This window comes from Metopolophium dirhodum, chromosome 7, assembly GCF_019925205.1.
Source record: "Metopolophium dirhodum isolate CAU chromosome 7, ASM1992520v1, whole genome shotgun sequence".
In the NCBI taxonomy this organism is placed as follows: Eukaryota; Metazoa; Arthropoda; class Insecta; order Hemiptera; family Aphididae; genus Metopolophium; species Metopolophium dirhodum.
The window spans coordinates 22,611,657-22,628,308 of NC_083566.1; the positions used below are offsets into that span (position 1 = coordinate 22,611,657).

The 16,652-nt window shown below is 41.6% G+C and overlaps 1 protein-coding gene across 2 annotated transcripts in view; it reads left to right on the top strand.

The window, feature by feature from the left end:
• The window catches only part of LOC132949335 (neurogenic locus Notch protein), a 48,827-nt gene that overhangs the window by 22,016 nt on the left and 10,159 nt on the right, over window positions 1-16,652 (top strand). For both annotated transcript variants that reach the window (XM_061020182.1, XM_061020183.1), the window contains exons 3-8: window positions 1,731-2,008; window positions 3,936-4,134; window positions 6,269-6,402; window positions 9,271-9,627; window positions 9,826-9,981; window positions 11,197-11,379. In XM_061020182.1, coding sequence (XP_060876165.1) covers window positions 1,731-2,008; window positions 3,936-4,134; window positions 6,269-6,402; window positions 9,271-9,627; window positions 9,826-9,981; window positions 11,197-11,379 — 1,307 coding nt within the window. The remainder of the gene's footprint in view (window positions 1-1,730; window positions 2,009-3,935; window positions 4,135-6,268; window positions 6,403-9,270; window positions 9,628-9,825; window positions 9,982-11,196; window positions 11,380-16,652) is intronic.

The following is a 16,652-nucleotide window of genomic DNA, read 5'->3' on the forward strand; positions in this document are numbered from 1 at the left end:
CGACCCGCAGGCCCAGGTTTGACGACAAAACGAGAATGAAAAAGAGAGGAATAAATAATATATTAGTTACCTACGAGACCGCCCGAAGGCTAATGGACAAAACAGTCAGCCAGTGTGCTTTCGGTGTGGATTTTGTGTTTATAACGACACAACGGAAACGAATTCGTTTTCGTCGTGTCGGCACTTCGGCCATATACCAGCTACTAGGTATCATACTATATACATCATTCTATACATTGGTACGCACACGGACACATGGTGGTATATATAAAGATATAAATACATTACCAACTATATCTGTAAAACTCGAGGATACATTTTTCCATTATCACGTTTTTCTCACTGTAGATGATCCCGTAAAATATACCATCGTACGATTTTTGCCATCTACACATCACACGCATACAATATATATTATTATATTATATTATAAGATGACGTATACAATATCTATACACTATAATATACTTAATTGTTTCGAAATCCTACTTTGACCCGGAACGACGAAGAATTTAGGTTCTTTTACATTTACCATGTATAATACGTGTGGGTATAGAACGTAAAGTATTAAAAAACCTCGGGTATATGCCGCGCGTGAGGGTTGTGTGTGTGTGTGTGTTGCGCAAACCCTCACGAACCCATATAACGATGCGTCGCGATTATAATAATAATAATAATAATAATAATAATAAGACAGAAAGAGAGGGAGTGCGAGAGCGAGAGAATGCGCGAGTCGCCCGCAGGTGATCCACCGCGTGTATATAATAATATTATATACATAGAGGAGGTAGACGTGGTAAGGTTCTCTGCGGTGGTGGCGGCCGTGGAACCGGTCGACCGAATCCGAATATTATGGTCGGAGATACGATCTGGTTTTTTGTTCTAAACAATATTTCCAGTGGTCTTCGCCTCGCCCTGCGCCGCCGCGTATAATATTTTATTTATCTCGGCATCTCGTGACCGCTCCTTGTCTACAACGCTCGCGCGCGCGCTCACTCACACACACGCGCGCGCGCACGCACACGACCGGGCGCGGATAGAAGAACGTGCTCCGGGCGGCCGATATATACGTGTGTAATGTACACACACGCACACCCGCGCGCGATTGGATAATATTGTGTATTATATTGTATCTCCACCTATGCGCTATCGTTGTTTCTGTCGTACACATAATAATAACAATAATAATACCGATATTATAATTTATTAATATTGTTATACGCGGTATGTACAGTGGGGTTTTCAGAGTTGACCAAAAGTATACGCTTTGAAAGCCACCTCATCACCTTATGTCGGGACTTATGAACGAGTACCTATAGAATTGAAACTTATATTCTGCGTATTGCGAACGTGTCACTTTTAAGAGATTATGGACGGTGGGTATTTCATCATCTCAATTTAATATAGTAATTTTAACGAAAAATGGATTTGCCCTCGGCATTTGGCGATGGTGAAAGCTCATATATCGAGGGAGAGGGGTGATAGATTCCTCACAAGTGTAATTATGGTACAGACAGTTTGAAATGAAATGAGTTAGCTACCGTGGGTATATATAGCATAAATGGTAATGAAATTAACTATAATGGTAGGTACTTTCGGATAAACAAAACGCACCATAATGGTAGTTGCTTTCGGATAAACCAAACTCACCGGCAAATTAACCATAGCAATATATGTACCATAATATTAATTGCACAACCGAGCTTAACGTGTTTTCGTCTTGTTTACAGCTGTACTGGACTGTTCGTCGGACCTTACTGTCAATGGAAAAATCCCTGCCACACGGGTCCCGTGCCCCGGTGCCAAAACTCCGGGACGTGCGCGGTCACTCAAGTGTCACCACACTCGCAGCCCGGATTCTCGTGCCAATGTCCGCTGGGATTTACCGCGTCCCTGTGCGAGATACCCATATCGAACGCGTGCGACTCGAAACCATGCCAAAACGGCGGCACGTGTTGGCTGCACAACATCAAGGAACATCGGTGCAACTGCGCCCCCGGGTTTACAGGTATGCATTATATAACTTTGTATCATTCATTTACTTTTTGATAGTCAAAAGTATAAAAGTTGGGGGCTGTGGCCTAACCGGATCACAATATAATGATTGTACGACGAGGATGATCTGACGAGAAGTAGTATTACAACATAATAATATATATATTATACGCTCCCGCCTGATCGTCGCTTTGCAGAGTTATCCATGCACGGGCGCGTATAGGGGTGGACCCGGCACTCAGGTCCGCCCCGAAATATACCGTTATACCCCCATTAAATGTATAATAACACATTATCGTCTGACTTCTATAATAATATAGATCTCAAGTCACTTTATGTGGAAGTCACCATAGACGCTTTGGCTATCCACGGCTATAATTTTTTATATAATATCGTCTATAGGCGGAGGTATTAATGTATTGGGTATCCATATAGGTAGTATTGTAGGAAACGACGAGCGTAGAACAACCGGGTTTGGATGATCGTATTGTTGACTCGTAAGGGGAAAAGACAATAAAAATAATAGCGAGCATCGCTGTATGCGGCAAAGAAAAAAAAGCATTCCGTGAACACGGCTTTTTTCCTCCCGATAAAACTCGCACCGTATAACGCGCGGTGGAATCTCTCTCTCTCTCTCTCTCTCTATATATATATATATAATATAATATGTCGTGTGCAACGTTTTATTGCATGGCGGCGACGAGCTAACAAATTGTACGTGTACATACAACGTCGTTACGCCTCCGTCGTCGTCGCCGTGTTATACCGTCGGTCATTCTTCTCGGTTATTTCTATTATTATTTTTTCTTCCGGCAAAACAGCGCGCGCACAACGATTCGTCTTCTTTTTCTACTTGCTATTATTTTTATGTGCTTAACCGTCATCATCTCCGGAGTTCCGGCGTAATCGATTTCCACGACTACGTGTTGTACTGGTCGCGAAAACACATTTTATTTACGCTCTCTGCGCGCGGGTCAACCCTTACCGGAGTGGGGAGGGTTAACCGCTTATATTTTACTCAAACGGTATTGGATAACGTATTCGACGCATGTGTGTGCACATAACATGTGTGCACTTCTGGTTACGTAACGTCTGATGCTGACCCTACGACACGAGTATACCTACTATACCTAGGTATCTATATGTATCATTATGGGTTTAATATGTTAATGAGCGATGATCGACCGCGTTCGCTCGGCGCATCCTCTTTACCCGTCTGAGATTTATTAACAGTTTGACGATGTGTTTTTAACAAAGCCTGCCGACTTTCTCTCTATACGACACACAATATTAATATATTAATATACCTACCTACTGTACATATTTATATAAAGCGCGTAATGAAAAGCGAGTTCAAGCCGTTAATCTGACACTGCATATAACTGGATAGGTATCAACTATCAGGTACATAATAATATAACGAGTATATCGCACAGCGACTATAATATGTGCTTACTGGCTCTCAATTCCGCAATGTTGCCGAGGACAGATAAATAATAAATATTACCTTAATGAATAAAGATGTTCTCGGATATTGTACAAAAACATTGTTTTATATTGTTCAAAATTCTATTCTACTGCACACTTCCCGTCTCTTTGAAACTATTTTTGTCTATAGGGATATATCGGCCAGTCATAATATTAATATTGAGTTTTTCTCTAGAAAACAGTTGTAAATAAATAAACATAATATAGGTACGGTCATTAAATTAATTTGAAATTTGACATTCTGCGTCAATTGATTTATCTCACCATCATAATAATATGCATACTACTACCTCTATATATACTGACCACTGACCAGTTTCGTCCAACTGGTTGGGCTTATTTTGATAACTGAATTTTACACACCAAATTGGATCGTATAAAATGTCTACAAGTTTTAATCTTTTCAATATATTATATTCGATTAACGTGTTCGTTGTTTTTCTGTGTCATAGGACCTAATTGTGAGTTGGAGGACCATTGCGCTTCGGGACCGTGTAAGAACGGAGCAGAATGCGCCTCTAAAGACGATTCTTACGAGTGCACTTGCGCCCCAGGGTTCACGGGCACAACATGTTCCGAAGACATCGAGGAATGTTCTACAACCGAACCCTGCGTGCACGGACAATGCGTCAACACACATGGATCGTATGCGTAAGTATATTGTAATAGTTATGTATTATATATTGTTCTCGAAAACTAGTTATTATTTATGTCCGTGGTCTCATCGCTGTGACACCGAATACACCGCACGGGTGATACGCTTTACCAACGGTTTTGAAAATAAAATATTAGGCACAGTAGGTAGTAATGTAGTATACGTACCTGCCCATGGAACGTGCATAGATAATATAATATAATAAATATTGTCGCTGTAGTTTATGTATATATTATATTCAGTTGTTATTATTGAACCGACGACGAGATGGACGATAACCTCCGTCATCCGGTATATTTCGGTGGATAACGTTAATTAGAGTCGAAAACCCCTCGCAAATAAAAAAAAAACCGGATTATAAACATTCCTAATATATTATAATATTATGTGTATTCGAGTATAAGAACATTCAAATCAAAAATGATAAAAAACTTGTAGACGAAAACACTCTGGTGTGTATCTATACACGCATGCATATGCATGTGTTTTTATGTGCGTGTGTGCGCGCGCATATAAAAAAAATTCAATGCACGCAAACCGACGGTCCATAATTTTTAAGTCGTCCGCGGACGTGTAATTATTTCTTTTCCGTAGGCGTTCTTGACCATATAACTGCATAATGATCCACGCGAGCGAGTTTTATTTTTTCTTCCCCCGTTCCTTTGGAAACAATATGCATGTACCTATATAATGTTATTATATATACATCATACCTCGTGCACAAGGAAAAACATCATATTTTACCGCGTTTAAAGTAGCGTACACAACAGCTTCACTGACGTGCGTATACGCGAATCGCCCGCAGGAAATCCGAGTATTTTAACGCTCAGACCAATAATAATATACATAGTAATAAAATATCTTAAAAACGATAGAGCACGCGATCTTGTCTAGACTTCGGTCATCTAATCTTTTACACGCACGCGTTCCGGTTCACCGATCACACATACACATACACTCACATATATATATATAGAAGTATACCTATATAATATGTACCTAGTTCTTGCAAAATTCCTGTCGTTGGGACTGACGTTTTTGGCGTGTTTGTGTGTTTGGGTTTCACCAAATTGGGTCATAGGTGAACGTCTGTACCGTTTCTGAAAAATATAGCAAAATACTTAGAAAAAAAATAAACACATAGGTATTATAGTAGGACATTGTCGTGGGACAATTAGCAGTGTATACTTTACAGTGTACAGTGTAATAATATGTTTGTGTGTGTGTTTATTATTTTTATTTAAAATTTTTGTTTACTTTGTTTGTCATACCAAAAGATAAGAAATAGCCGCCCACGCTAAATTCGTACACAATACTACACAACTGTTGTTTGTGTGCAAAAGTGAGCGATAATTTTTTTAATTTTTTATACTATTTCGTTTTTCGGTTCACACGATTTTTTAGCTAGGAACAACCATTCAGTGCGGTTATACACAATTGGCCTATTGTCTCGGGTCCATGTTGTTCTATCATATAATACTCAAAAAAAAAAACAATATAAACTCGGCTCTCTGTAAAAATAAAGAAAAAAATGTATTATAAATACTGAATTTTGCGGAGGCGTTAAAAGCATTTACGTAGTAATATTTATACTCTATTCTTACTATTAATTGCTCGTAATTTTTTTTGTTGGGAAAAACTAGATGTATCTACATAATAACTACATTCTGTTAGGAATTCCTAATTTTATAGTCTATTGTTACTTTAATATAAATTACAATATAATAAATTATAATGTAAATTAAATCATTCTTTAATCTGATTTAAATTTGACTAAAAGTAATAACTAGGTACTTAAGTTTGCAGGTATTTAAAAATAAATATTTCATCATATCGTTAATAATGATGTTTTATGGTATAGGTAGTAAACATTTTATAGCAATTAAAATGTTATTCGTTTTAATCCAATAATAAAAAAAAAGTCGGTATATGCCCTTTACTCGAACGATTGTATATATTACATGGTATAATATATATATGTAATTCAAACACATATAATTTAAGTCTTAAGTTCGCAACTGACGCGTTATAAAGTGATAAATCGGAATGAAGTCTGCGCAAAATGAATTATTGTTTATGAAGTGTAATGTATGTATTAAACACAACTTTAACTTGTATTTCTGGTTTCAGGTGTATTTGCGAACCAGGTTACACGGGCAAGAACTGCGAGATGGTATACGTCCCGTGCGACCCGTCGCCATGTATGAACAGCGGCAGGTGTATGCAGATCGACGATCTCAATTACGAGTGCAAGTGCAAGTCTGGTACGATCATTTATCCTAGTAATACATAATATGTATACATGACTGTGTATTCGACCGAAATACGTAATATTAAGTATGCCCTGATCATTTGAAAACGACCGGGTATTGGCTGGTATCTCTGTATATAAATGATATTTGCCATGGGTCAGTCGACGGGGGTTCTACTATTACTTGTGTTGAGATACACACATGCACGCTCAATGGCCTTTAAATATCGCCGGGAATATAATACGAGACAAACATACCTTGGATACGTCCAGTGGACAATATAAATAATAGTATTGTTCAGACATCATCAGTGTACCAACTGACGTCAAATTATTTATCTATTTATACAGCGAATGAATGATATAACTACGCGCGATGGGTGGGTGAGTAACAAAACGAAAAAATGAAGAAAAATATTTATATTATCGATTATCCGACTAAACCGACGTGTTTTTAGACCTACGTTATTAGCTCTAAGGCCGTTTTATGATTTATCGATGCCCTAAATATTGCCGGTCGTGTGCGCGTAAGTGTACCTTTCGGGTTTCGCACGATGAGACCGAAAAAAAGATTGATATATTACGTTTTTATCCGAATAGTTTCCGGCTTCAACGGTTGTATTTAATTTTTAATCGCCAATAATGTGGATATTTGTCGGAAGTTGTGTGTGGTTACGTTATCTCGGCGGTGAATGGGTTCGTGGGAAAATACTGGCTATCAGACGACAGTCCATGGGAATTAATAGTTGACGACATTTTCGAGAGGTCATTAGAATTGATTTTATTATTAAAACTTTTTTTTTTTCCCAATATCTGGAACACGCGAGATTAACATTAAAAATCAATGTTGAAAAATATTCGCGCATTGACCGGTTTCGTCACCTGTATGTACATTTGACAACCACCTCGGTGGCGATGTAGTTGGTGGGGGATGGGTGCAGTGGACTCGCTGACCCCGAATTATATCATTATTATTAATAATATCTGTCGACGGTATTCAATCGACGTGTCGCCGGCCGGGTCAAAACCGAATATGAACCTCGGGAATGAAAAATCGCCCGCGTGGGTGTTTTACAAAACAAATATTTCCCAGAGACATCACAATTTGGTAGTATACCGCGAGGAGAATAGAAATATGGACAAAAACAGAGTGTAATACTGTAATGTAATTCATTTTCTCCATTTAGCGGGTACAAAGAAATGGTTCGTCGTCCGTATCTATCATATCCGTAAAACTATAATATTATACATCCCGGGCCAACTCGCGTTACGACGGTCACAACGGCGTCGGCCGTGTAGTTTTGTGGACTGTCGGACGAGATTAATGATATACCTACTCGAGATGTAAAAATAGTGGAGCGCGTCCGTCCGTCCGCGCAAAGTCGGCAGTGTTTGTTCAACTGCAAGCCCGCGCGATGTCGATCGAAATTTAATAATAATATGTATATTTTTTTCCATTACGATCGATCACACACACACACAAGTGTATTACGAGATCACTCGTATCCCGTCAATCGGGCGACGACTGAGCGTTTTGACGGTTCGGGCGGTCTCGTACCTTTCAGCAACGCGTCTCGCCGCCTGTGTAACGCGCTGCAGCATCTCACGAAACCGTTCGCATAATATAATATCGTCTCACATCTGTCGACGACGTTATTAAGCCGTTCGTATTTGTACCGCCCCACCGCCGCCCCTTTTGTCCGCCGTGTCAGAGCCCGCTAACGGATCGCTTTGGCCGCCACGCACGGTATATACCTACGCCTTATATATACCTTATACCTTACGAACACGCGCCCGAGCCCTCGCCCATACATATTATGCTGCACATTATAATATTATATCCGATTCGACTCGCCCGCCGATCCGCCGAGTTTTTATCGCGGTAATCGTGACCGGAGAATAATAATACTATATATCTGCGTACCTACATATTATTATATACCTACCTACGTTTGTATCTATTTTTTTTTTAAATGCTCTCTGTCCGACACCCGTCTAACGGATCGTCTCGACGCCGCACGCATTTTTTTCGTCCGTTTCCATTGCGCCACAGTAGTCGCTAGAATAATAATAATATTCTATCCATGTACATGCCTTACGCGCAGCCGCTGTTCGCATATAATATGTATAATATTATTATCAATCGGTGTGCGGTGGGTCGACGGGCTCGCGCGAACGAGATTTGCTCGTGTGAAAAAAAAATAACGAAATCCGTCGGACGCGTTTCCACCAGATAATGACGTTCGGCGGCCGAATCGATTAAAATACCGATTTTACGCAGTATCGGTCGTCCTGCCCTTCGCTCTACATATACATATTATACCTAAAGCATATTTAATATAAAATAATAATATTTTACACTCGTCGAGACACGCACACCGGTTTCGCCCACCTACGCGCCGACATGCCGACACCGAGCAATGTTTGCGTGTCGACGCGTCGACCATATAGTTGTCGATCGATTTGATAATAATAATTATTACATGCATAATGAATTACATTTACAGTGCCTCTTAATATTATTTAGCGATCCATTACGCTCCGTCGTTGTCGTATTATACGCCATAATGTCTATTGGATACATAATATAGATGAAAAATCACTTGGCCCGTGTTTGGATCGTTCTCAAGCTATGTTTTTGGGTGGGGGGGATTGGAGAGTGAACTAATCTGTAGGGGTTGACCTGTAAGCAATGTTTACCACCAGCGTGCCGAAGTGCGTGATGTCGAAATTCTCGACACGGTCGATTTGTACCTGTGTTAGGACACCCAAGTCGGTCGGGTACGCTGTCGTTTGTAATTTATTGATTCTCAGACTCAATTTACTGATTAATTGAATTATTAAATTTGTTTAACACATTTTCTCTGGTATTCCTGCACAGGTTTCCGTGGAAAAAACTGCGAAGAAAACGTCGACGATTGTATACCGCACGCCTGCTTGAACGGTGGTTCGTGCGTGGACGGCGTGAACAGTTACACGTGCTCGTGCCCGGCCCAGTGGACGGGCGATTCGTGTGAGATGGACGTGGACGAGTGTGCCATGCGGCCCAGCGTCTGTCACAACGGTGCGACGTGTACCAATTCGTTGGGATCGTATAATTGTATTTGCGTAAACGGCTGGACCGGACAAGACTGTTCGGTGAACATTGACGATTGCGCCGGGGCCGCCTGTTTCAACGGTGCCACTTGCATCGACCGGGTCGGCAGCTTCCACTGCCAGTGCACGTACGGCAAGACCGGTGAGTGACAATCATTTTGTAGATCAACCAAAGGTACCAGACGTGTGTTTGTTATACACATCGAATGTACAACAGCGGTATCGGCTGGACAGAATATATATAGGATACCGGTGATGGTACCTATATAGTATTCTGGCTGCAGCTAACGACACATTATTTCGTGCAATGACTAATCACGAAATGTTCGCATTTTCACAGGTCTCCTGTGCCACCTTGATGACGCGTGCACGTCCAACCCGTGTCACACCGATGCCATATGCGACACAAGTCCGATCAACGGTTCGTACACTTGTTCGTGTGCTTCCGGCTACAAAGGAGTCGATTGTTCCGAAGACATCAACGAATGCGAACAAGGTATGATAAAATTTTTTTTATAATAATAATAAAACCACGCATAATATAATAATATAATACGAATCCTCCCCCGAATTCACAAGTTCCCACACTATCGCATTTCCACAACATAAAACCACACGCCGCCGTCTCCGTTGAGGGAGGATGGAGGCGAAAAGAACAGCTACCTCTTCTTCTACTTCTTCTACTATTCTTGTAATCCACACCGTCGTCACAGGGCTCTGTAAGTCTCTCTCACTCCGTCTACATATTTTTTTCTCGATCCCCCTCCTGTCACCCGATCACGCGCGCTCTCTCTCTCTCCCCATTATCCAAGCCGCCGAACAATAGCCTACCGGCTTCCTGTTCCCATGGCGTGCGTGTTATTTGATTGTGGGGGATAAGGGGAAAGATTATCTTGGATAAGAGACCGGTAATTAAAATGGTTACGTACGGCTATCGCGTAACGCCAGCGGTTTTTCCAGCTTTATGGTTGACACCGTTGACACTACAGCGTTGGTATCTCCAAGTGCGGTGTATAGCCGTACAGGTAAACCAGACACGTGTACAATGTGTGTTCGTATGTACACGTAGTTACCCATAGACGACGGTGAACATGGTTTTAACCGGTCAGACCGATAATATTGGTGACCGTGTGGACATTGTTGCGATCTTTATCTCTATACATGTACGCGTATTATAATCCGCACTTGCTCGTGTACACGATCGGTGTTTTCCTCGACGTTTCAGGGCCATTCCAACGTCCGGAAACAGGAAGATTGAGTGTGTGTGCACCTGAGATGGGTATGGAAGGATGGGGGGGGGGGGGGGCTGTCGGCGATTGACCGAACGGTCAGCGGCCGAGCCCATCGGTAACCGAGAGATAAAAAGAAAGATAGAGAGAGAAAGAGAGTGGTATGGATATAGTATACGTTCGGTGGATGGATTACACTTCGTGAAACGTTGTAATTAAGACATAGTCATCTTTTTAAATTGTCAAGTGAACAAACAGCGGCGCACACGCCTCTGTTAACGAGTCAATTAAAAATTGTAATAGATTTTCGGCTGCCGCCGCCGGTGAGTTGGCCAGCGATTTTTCATCACTGTCTTGTTATATAACTCTCCTCTCATCCATGGCTGTGGCGATGGCGACGGATCGCTTTCACACGTCTCTATTGTGAATTGTACACATCACTGGGTCGTTATTAAAATATAAATTATTTCTATTTTTTACAGGATCACCTTGCGAACATGACGGAGTTTGCGTCAACACTCCTGGATCATTCGCCTGCAATTGCCCGCAAGGGTTCACAGGACCACGGTGCGAGACCAACGTGAATGAGTGCGACTCGCATCCATGCAAAAATGAAGGATCCTGCCTAGACGATCCGGGAACTTTTCGATGCGTGTGCATGCCAGGTAAGCTTTTGTTACAAACATTTTCAGCGTACTGTCTTGGTTTTCTTTCTTCTGTTACATATACTGCGGGTTGCGTCTCCGCCGAAGGGTCCTACTAAAAATACGTCTTATATAATATATTTATCGTCTTTTCAATTTACATTTTAGATAAAAACTAGTCTACGTAAACGGATAATATCAACAGATATTGTAAAATAATCATATTATAATATACCGTACGTTATACACTATAATTTGCTTACGAAGCAAAAAACCAACGTACCTCCGTGCAGGAATTATAGTAGTAACGTGACGAATGAGTACACGAATGTATATAATAATAATAATAATAATAATAATAATATTTTTTTTATCAACTGATGAGGTGACAATTTTTATCTTTGAACTATCTTAGTGATAATCTATGTAAACGTGATTTCGCGGAATCCTTTATTTATATGTCAGTGCGTTATAAAAACTGTTAAAAAAAAATAAAAAATAAAAATGATTCACGTTCCTGATTTACATAATATAATGGTTCAAAAATTACATGTATTTATATTTATATTTTGCACAATCGTTTCAAAATCGATTCATATAGATTTAACCACAATACCGCGTGGGAACAATAGCTGGTTATTAAGTACCTATAAAGTAATATATTTTAATGTAATGGTTAATTTAGGAATTTGATAATTTACGGTTATTAGAAAATATAACATGTCTGTCGTATTACGCGTGTACCTATCTATAGCAATAATTGCAGTTGTGCCGTGTACAGAGGTCGTTGTATTATGTCGGAATTATGGACGGACGTCATGTGCTCGCTTAAAAATAATTAGACGTTATACATATGCGTCGAAAACAATTTTTAATCCGCTGTCTGAGGAAATGTTATTATACTGAACGTAATTATCCAACTGCATAGGTATTATAAGTCGTTGAAATTCCATCTGTGTGTAGTTGGAACTTTTACTATGACGATATACATATATGGTGAGAGACAGTCGGACAGAGAGATGTATATTTTTATGTGAGGGGGAGGAGGGGTATTTATTTGCGTTTACAAAAAAAAAAAAAGATTTCGGATGAAGGATTGCTAGAGGTTGATCGACGACTTGCGGTCGTAGGCGTCATCAACGTAGTTGTCGGTAGTTTACATTTTTGGTCCTAAACTAAACTAACTGTGTAAATCATCCTCGGCGAGATATTGTGGCAAAAACTCAAGTCTCTAGCGTGGCTATTCCAGAGAATATTATTTCCCGTTTCGGTCGAGTAGCGACGTCCGTCACTCGGGTCGTGCCCGACTGCTTTTGCGCTCGCGTTTGTCGGCGGCGGCGAGCAAACCAACCGGTACACACAAAAGCTCTGTCGACGGCTCTCTCTTTATCTTTCAGATCTCGCGTGATCTTGTATATACATGCACCGCAGATCTGACCGGCCAGATAAACACATCTGAACGGTCGTTCGCCCCACCGCAGCCGTCGCCGTAACACGGCCGTTTCATATTTTTTAAGCACACGCCCGACCGAGGAAATATATAGGTACGTCGATCGTATCACGATCATTTATTTTTATTTGTCCACCGTAAAGTTCCGAAGAGGTGATGGTCTGTTTGTGCTGTCGAGGTGTACCTATATGTTTAGCCAAACAGATTTAGTGGCGTTCGCGACGACAAGTACTACAATCGATTACTATTATTACTATTATTTCGATAAAAAAAAAAAAAAACGGGCACATTAAAACACATATTATAAGCGGCGGCACACCAACACGGAATCGATGGCGGTCGTTGTCATTGGGTATTTGTTTCAAGATTTACGGTCCATTGTATATTGTGTGCGAGTATAAGCGCGTTTCAAATCGAACAGGCGGCGGCGTGCTGATAAGAGGTCGGAGGAGACTCGAGGCGGACGTTGTCTTCTCGTATAATGTACATGGGTTCCCCGGCGGCAACCCAGTCGTCGTACGAAGATTGCGATCGCTAATGGATAGTAAAGTAAAGTTCTCCTTTATTGGCGTAATACCGGGTGCCTCATTAACCGGACAATAATATTATTATATATGGTCCCGCTCTCTATATCATCATTCTCTCTCTCTACCTCTCCTCTCTCTCTGACTATGGAGAATATAATATAGGGGCTTATCTTCTGGAAGAGCGCCGTTGTCGTCAATGTTGCTCCCGACAGGGGGGAGACTTCCACTAACTACGATAGCAGACGGTACCTATCCCCCGCGAAATCCGTCGACTAAAAAAATGAAAAAAAAACCACACGCTTGCCCGGAATGTACCGCATACAAATATTTATCTCTACAATACTTGCGGCGGTACGAAACCCGCGAGTGTGTGTAGGTATACACATGCATACACAATGCACCATTGTTCCGGGATCGCCGTTCGTTACGTATATTTTATATTGCTACGTAGTTATTTTATTATTATTATTATCATCGTTTTATTACTATTATTATTATTTTATTTTACCTTCTCTTCTACGTTTCCTCTCCGCCTTATACCAGCACCGTGTTTCGCGTTGACCCTAATCTATTATCGCTTTGTTGTTGTCCGTATAATATAATATTATACGTACAAAACCATCACGCCCACGCCACGGAATCGCGTTGTTGCTGCTTCGTTGTATAGCGGGCGCTGGCAGGCGCGAGCGGTCGCGCGACCGCCGCTAACGAACGCGCTTGTTACCGTTTATTGAATATTATTGCTACAGTGTGTGAGCGTGCGTGTGTGTGCATGTGAGAGCTATAGTGTAGGCAATGCCGATTATTGTCGATCGGCCCGACCGGAAACCGTTAACGGATATATTTTACGGAACGCGAAATTCGGTGCCGCACACAATATATTATAATGCGCGATAAAAGTCTTTTTCACAACGAGCGCGCCGTAATAATTCGCACGTTAAAGCACAATAATGATAATAATATTATATAGCACCTATTATCGACTCGTGAGTTTTATGGGTGACATAAAACAACGTGACTTGTACGGATCCGAGTGTACACGGCGCACCACCGTGCCGCGTAGTCGAGACGACTGATTCCGGACGAATCGGTTTCCGTTTCGACAAACGTAACAATAAAAAACCAAATAACAATATTAATACCTTCTTAAGGTTCGTTATAAATTATACTGTTTGACACCCGGGCACCTGCAGCAGCGGTTAGCCGGGTCGTAAATATTTTATCGTTCCGCAAACAAGTATTTCGGGGGGGAATCGTGTTCCGAGTCTGTCCGCGCCCGTTTTCGGGTGCATTAAAAACAAAACGGGTTTCGGGCGTACGCGACGACGAAACTTCGTCCGTATTATATTAATGGCCGCGGTGCATCCATCGTCGTTCGTAGTATTTCAATGATATCACTGCAGTTGCGTGTTCGTTACCTCCACTGTACAATCTATCGTGGCTGTTGGTTCTATAAAATTGTTTTTTTTTTTGGTTAGGTGGCGGGTTCTGTGTTTGACCGCGATGCAGCATTTAACACGTGGCATGTACGATAATACGCGATCGGGCGCTGATGATCATATTATTGAATAATTCGACGTTTCCAATCCTTCCGTCGTCTAAGTTGTGTACAACACTTAAGTCTTATCATTTTTGAACGCGAAGCACGCGGTGTTGTCCCGGCCGTCGTCGTGCCCGCAGTCGTTACGGTAAATCACGAATCGCATACCCCGCCCATCAGCTGCGGACACAATATTATTATTATTCGTTTATCCGTTACGGCCGTCTCGCAGGCGTTACGTTTGCCGTGTCCCGTGCACTGCGGAGCGAGGTTATCGCGTCTCGTGTGACCGGCGGTGATTGCCGTGCGTGTGCGACGATGGAATATCATTTGTATTGAGTTTTCACGACGACGGACGATCGCGGCGCTAACGATTAGCCGCGTCCGGCAGAATAAAATATATTGTATAGGTATATTGGATGGCGTGTGAGTGTGTGTGTGTGTGTCAGATCGCAAGTCTTTTCAGTATGCGCCAATCGTAGCAAGTCCTGGTGGAAAGTACAAACTGGTCCGGTCCCGGGGGCCCGAGTGGATACAATTCCTAAAAGGGTCGTATGTGTAGAGTGATGGCGCGGAAAGAAAACGACGCGAAAAAAAAAAATAAAAAAAAACCATTACCGATCCAACCGGATTCCGAACGCTTTATATATTATTTATTATTATTATTCCCGCTTCTATCGTTCGCTCGGCGCGTATATTATATTGTATTATTATTATTATATATATAAATATATAATAAAATATTATATTATATTCCTTACAGCCACGGCTATTCCAGTTAGTATAGGTATATAGTGTAGGTAGGTAGTGAGTAAGTGAGTTCTACAAATCAAACGGGCGAATAAATCGACAGACATGAGGACGACAACGGTTGCGTGTTACATTACCTTTTATAACGCGCGCGCCGGACGACCACGGCGTGATTGACACTCGGCCCGCGCGGAGTGGAGTGGAAGAAGAACTGGTCGGCGCGACGACGACGACGCGCACATAATAATAATATATGTACCGGTTGCCCGAGAGTACATAATATTATATTATTATTATTATACGCGAGTCTATAACATTATCATGCGCGCGTTTACAACACCGTGTAATATATATACATATATACGTATAGGTACTCTCATACTTGCGCACACACACTCGGACATGTTATTATATACGTACTGTACACTCACGGATACTCGCGTACCCGTGTTGTTCGTATCTGATATTATACTATATTATGGTATGTATCGCACTACGGTATCGAACGCACATGATACGCGGGTACCGGCCGTGTGTATAGTATTATATTATAATATTCTTCTCGGGCATTATATTATTATAATATTATCGTATGGGCACTGCGGATTTGTATAATAAAATATGTTCATAAATTTCAACGCGTCCGTCGCGACGACGAGACGGCCGAGGAACGATATAGGCGTTATTCACACTTCGTGCTGCAGGTTCGCAGCGTATATCATCCGCGGTACGGCCGTGTTGTACCCATAACCACGTACCTATAACCACGACGACTGTACGCGCTGGACGGCAGGCCGGACACGACCGGGCGGCGGCGGTGGCGGACGACGACGACGACGACACCTCCGGTTATAAAATATTATGGAAACCGGCGCGAAATGTCGACCGCGTGCCACGTTTGTAGGTATATATTATTATACCGTGGTCGTCGTCTTGTCTTCGCCGCGGGACCGTAGTTGGTGTGTGTACCTATGCAATATAATATAATAATATAAGACCGACGACGGTTAATGTTTGAAATGCCATC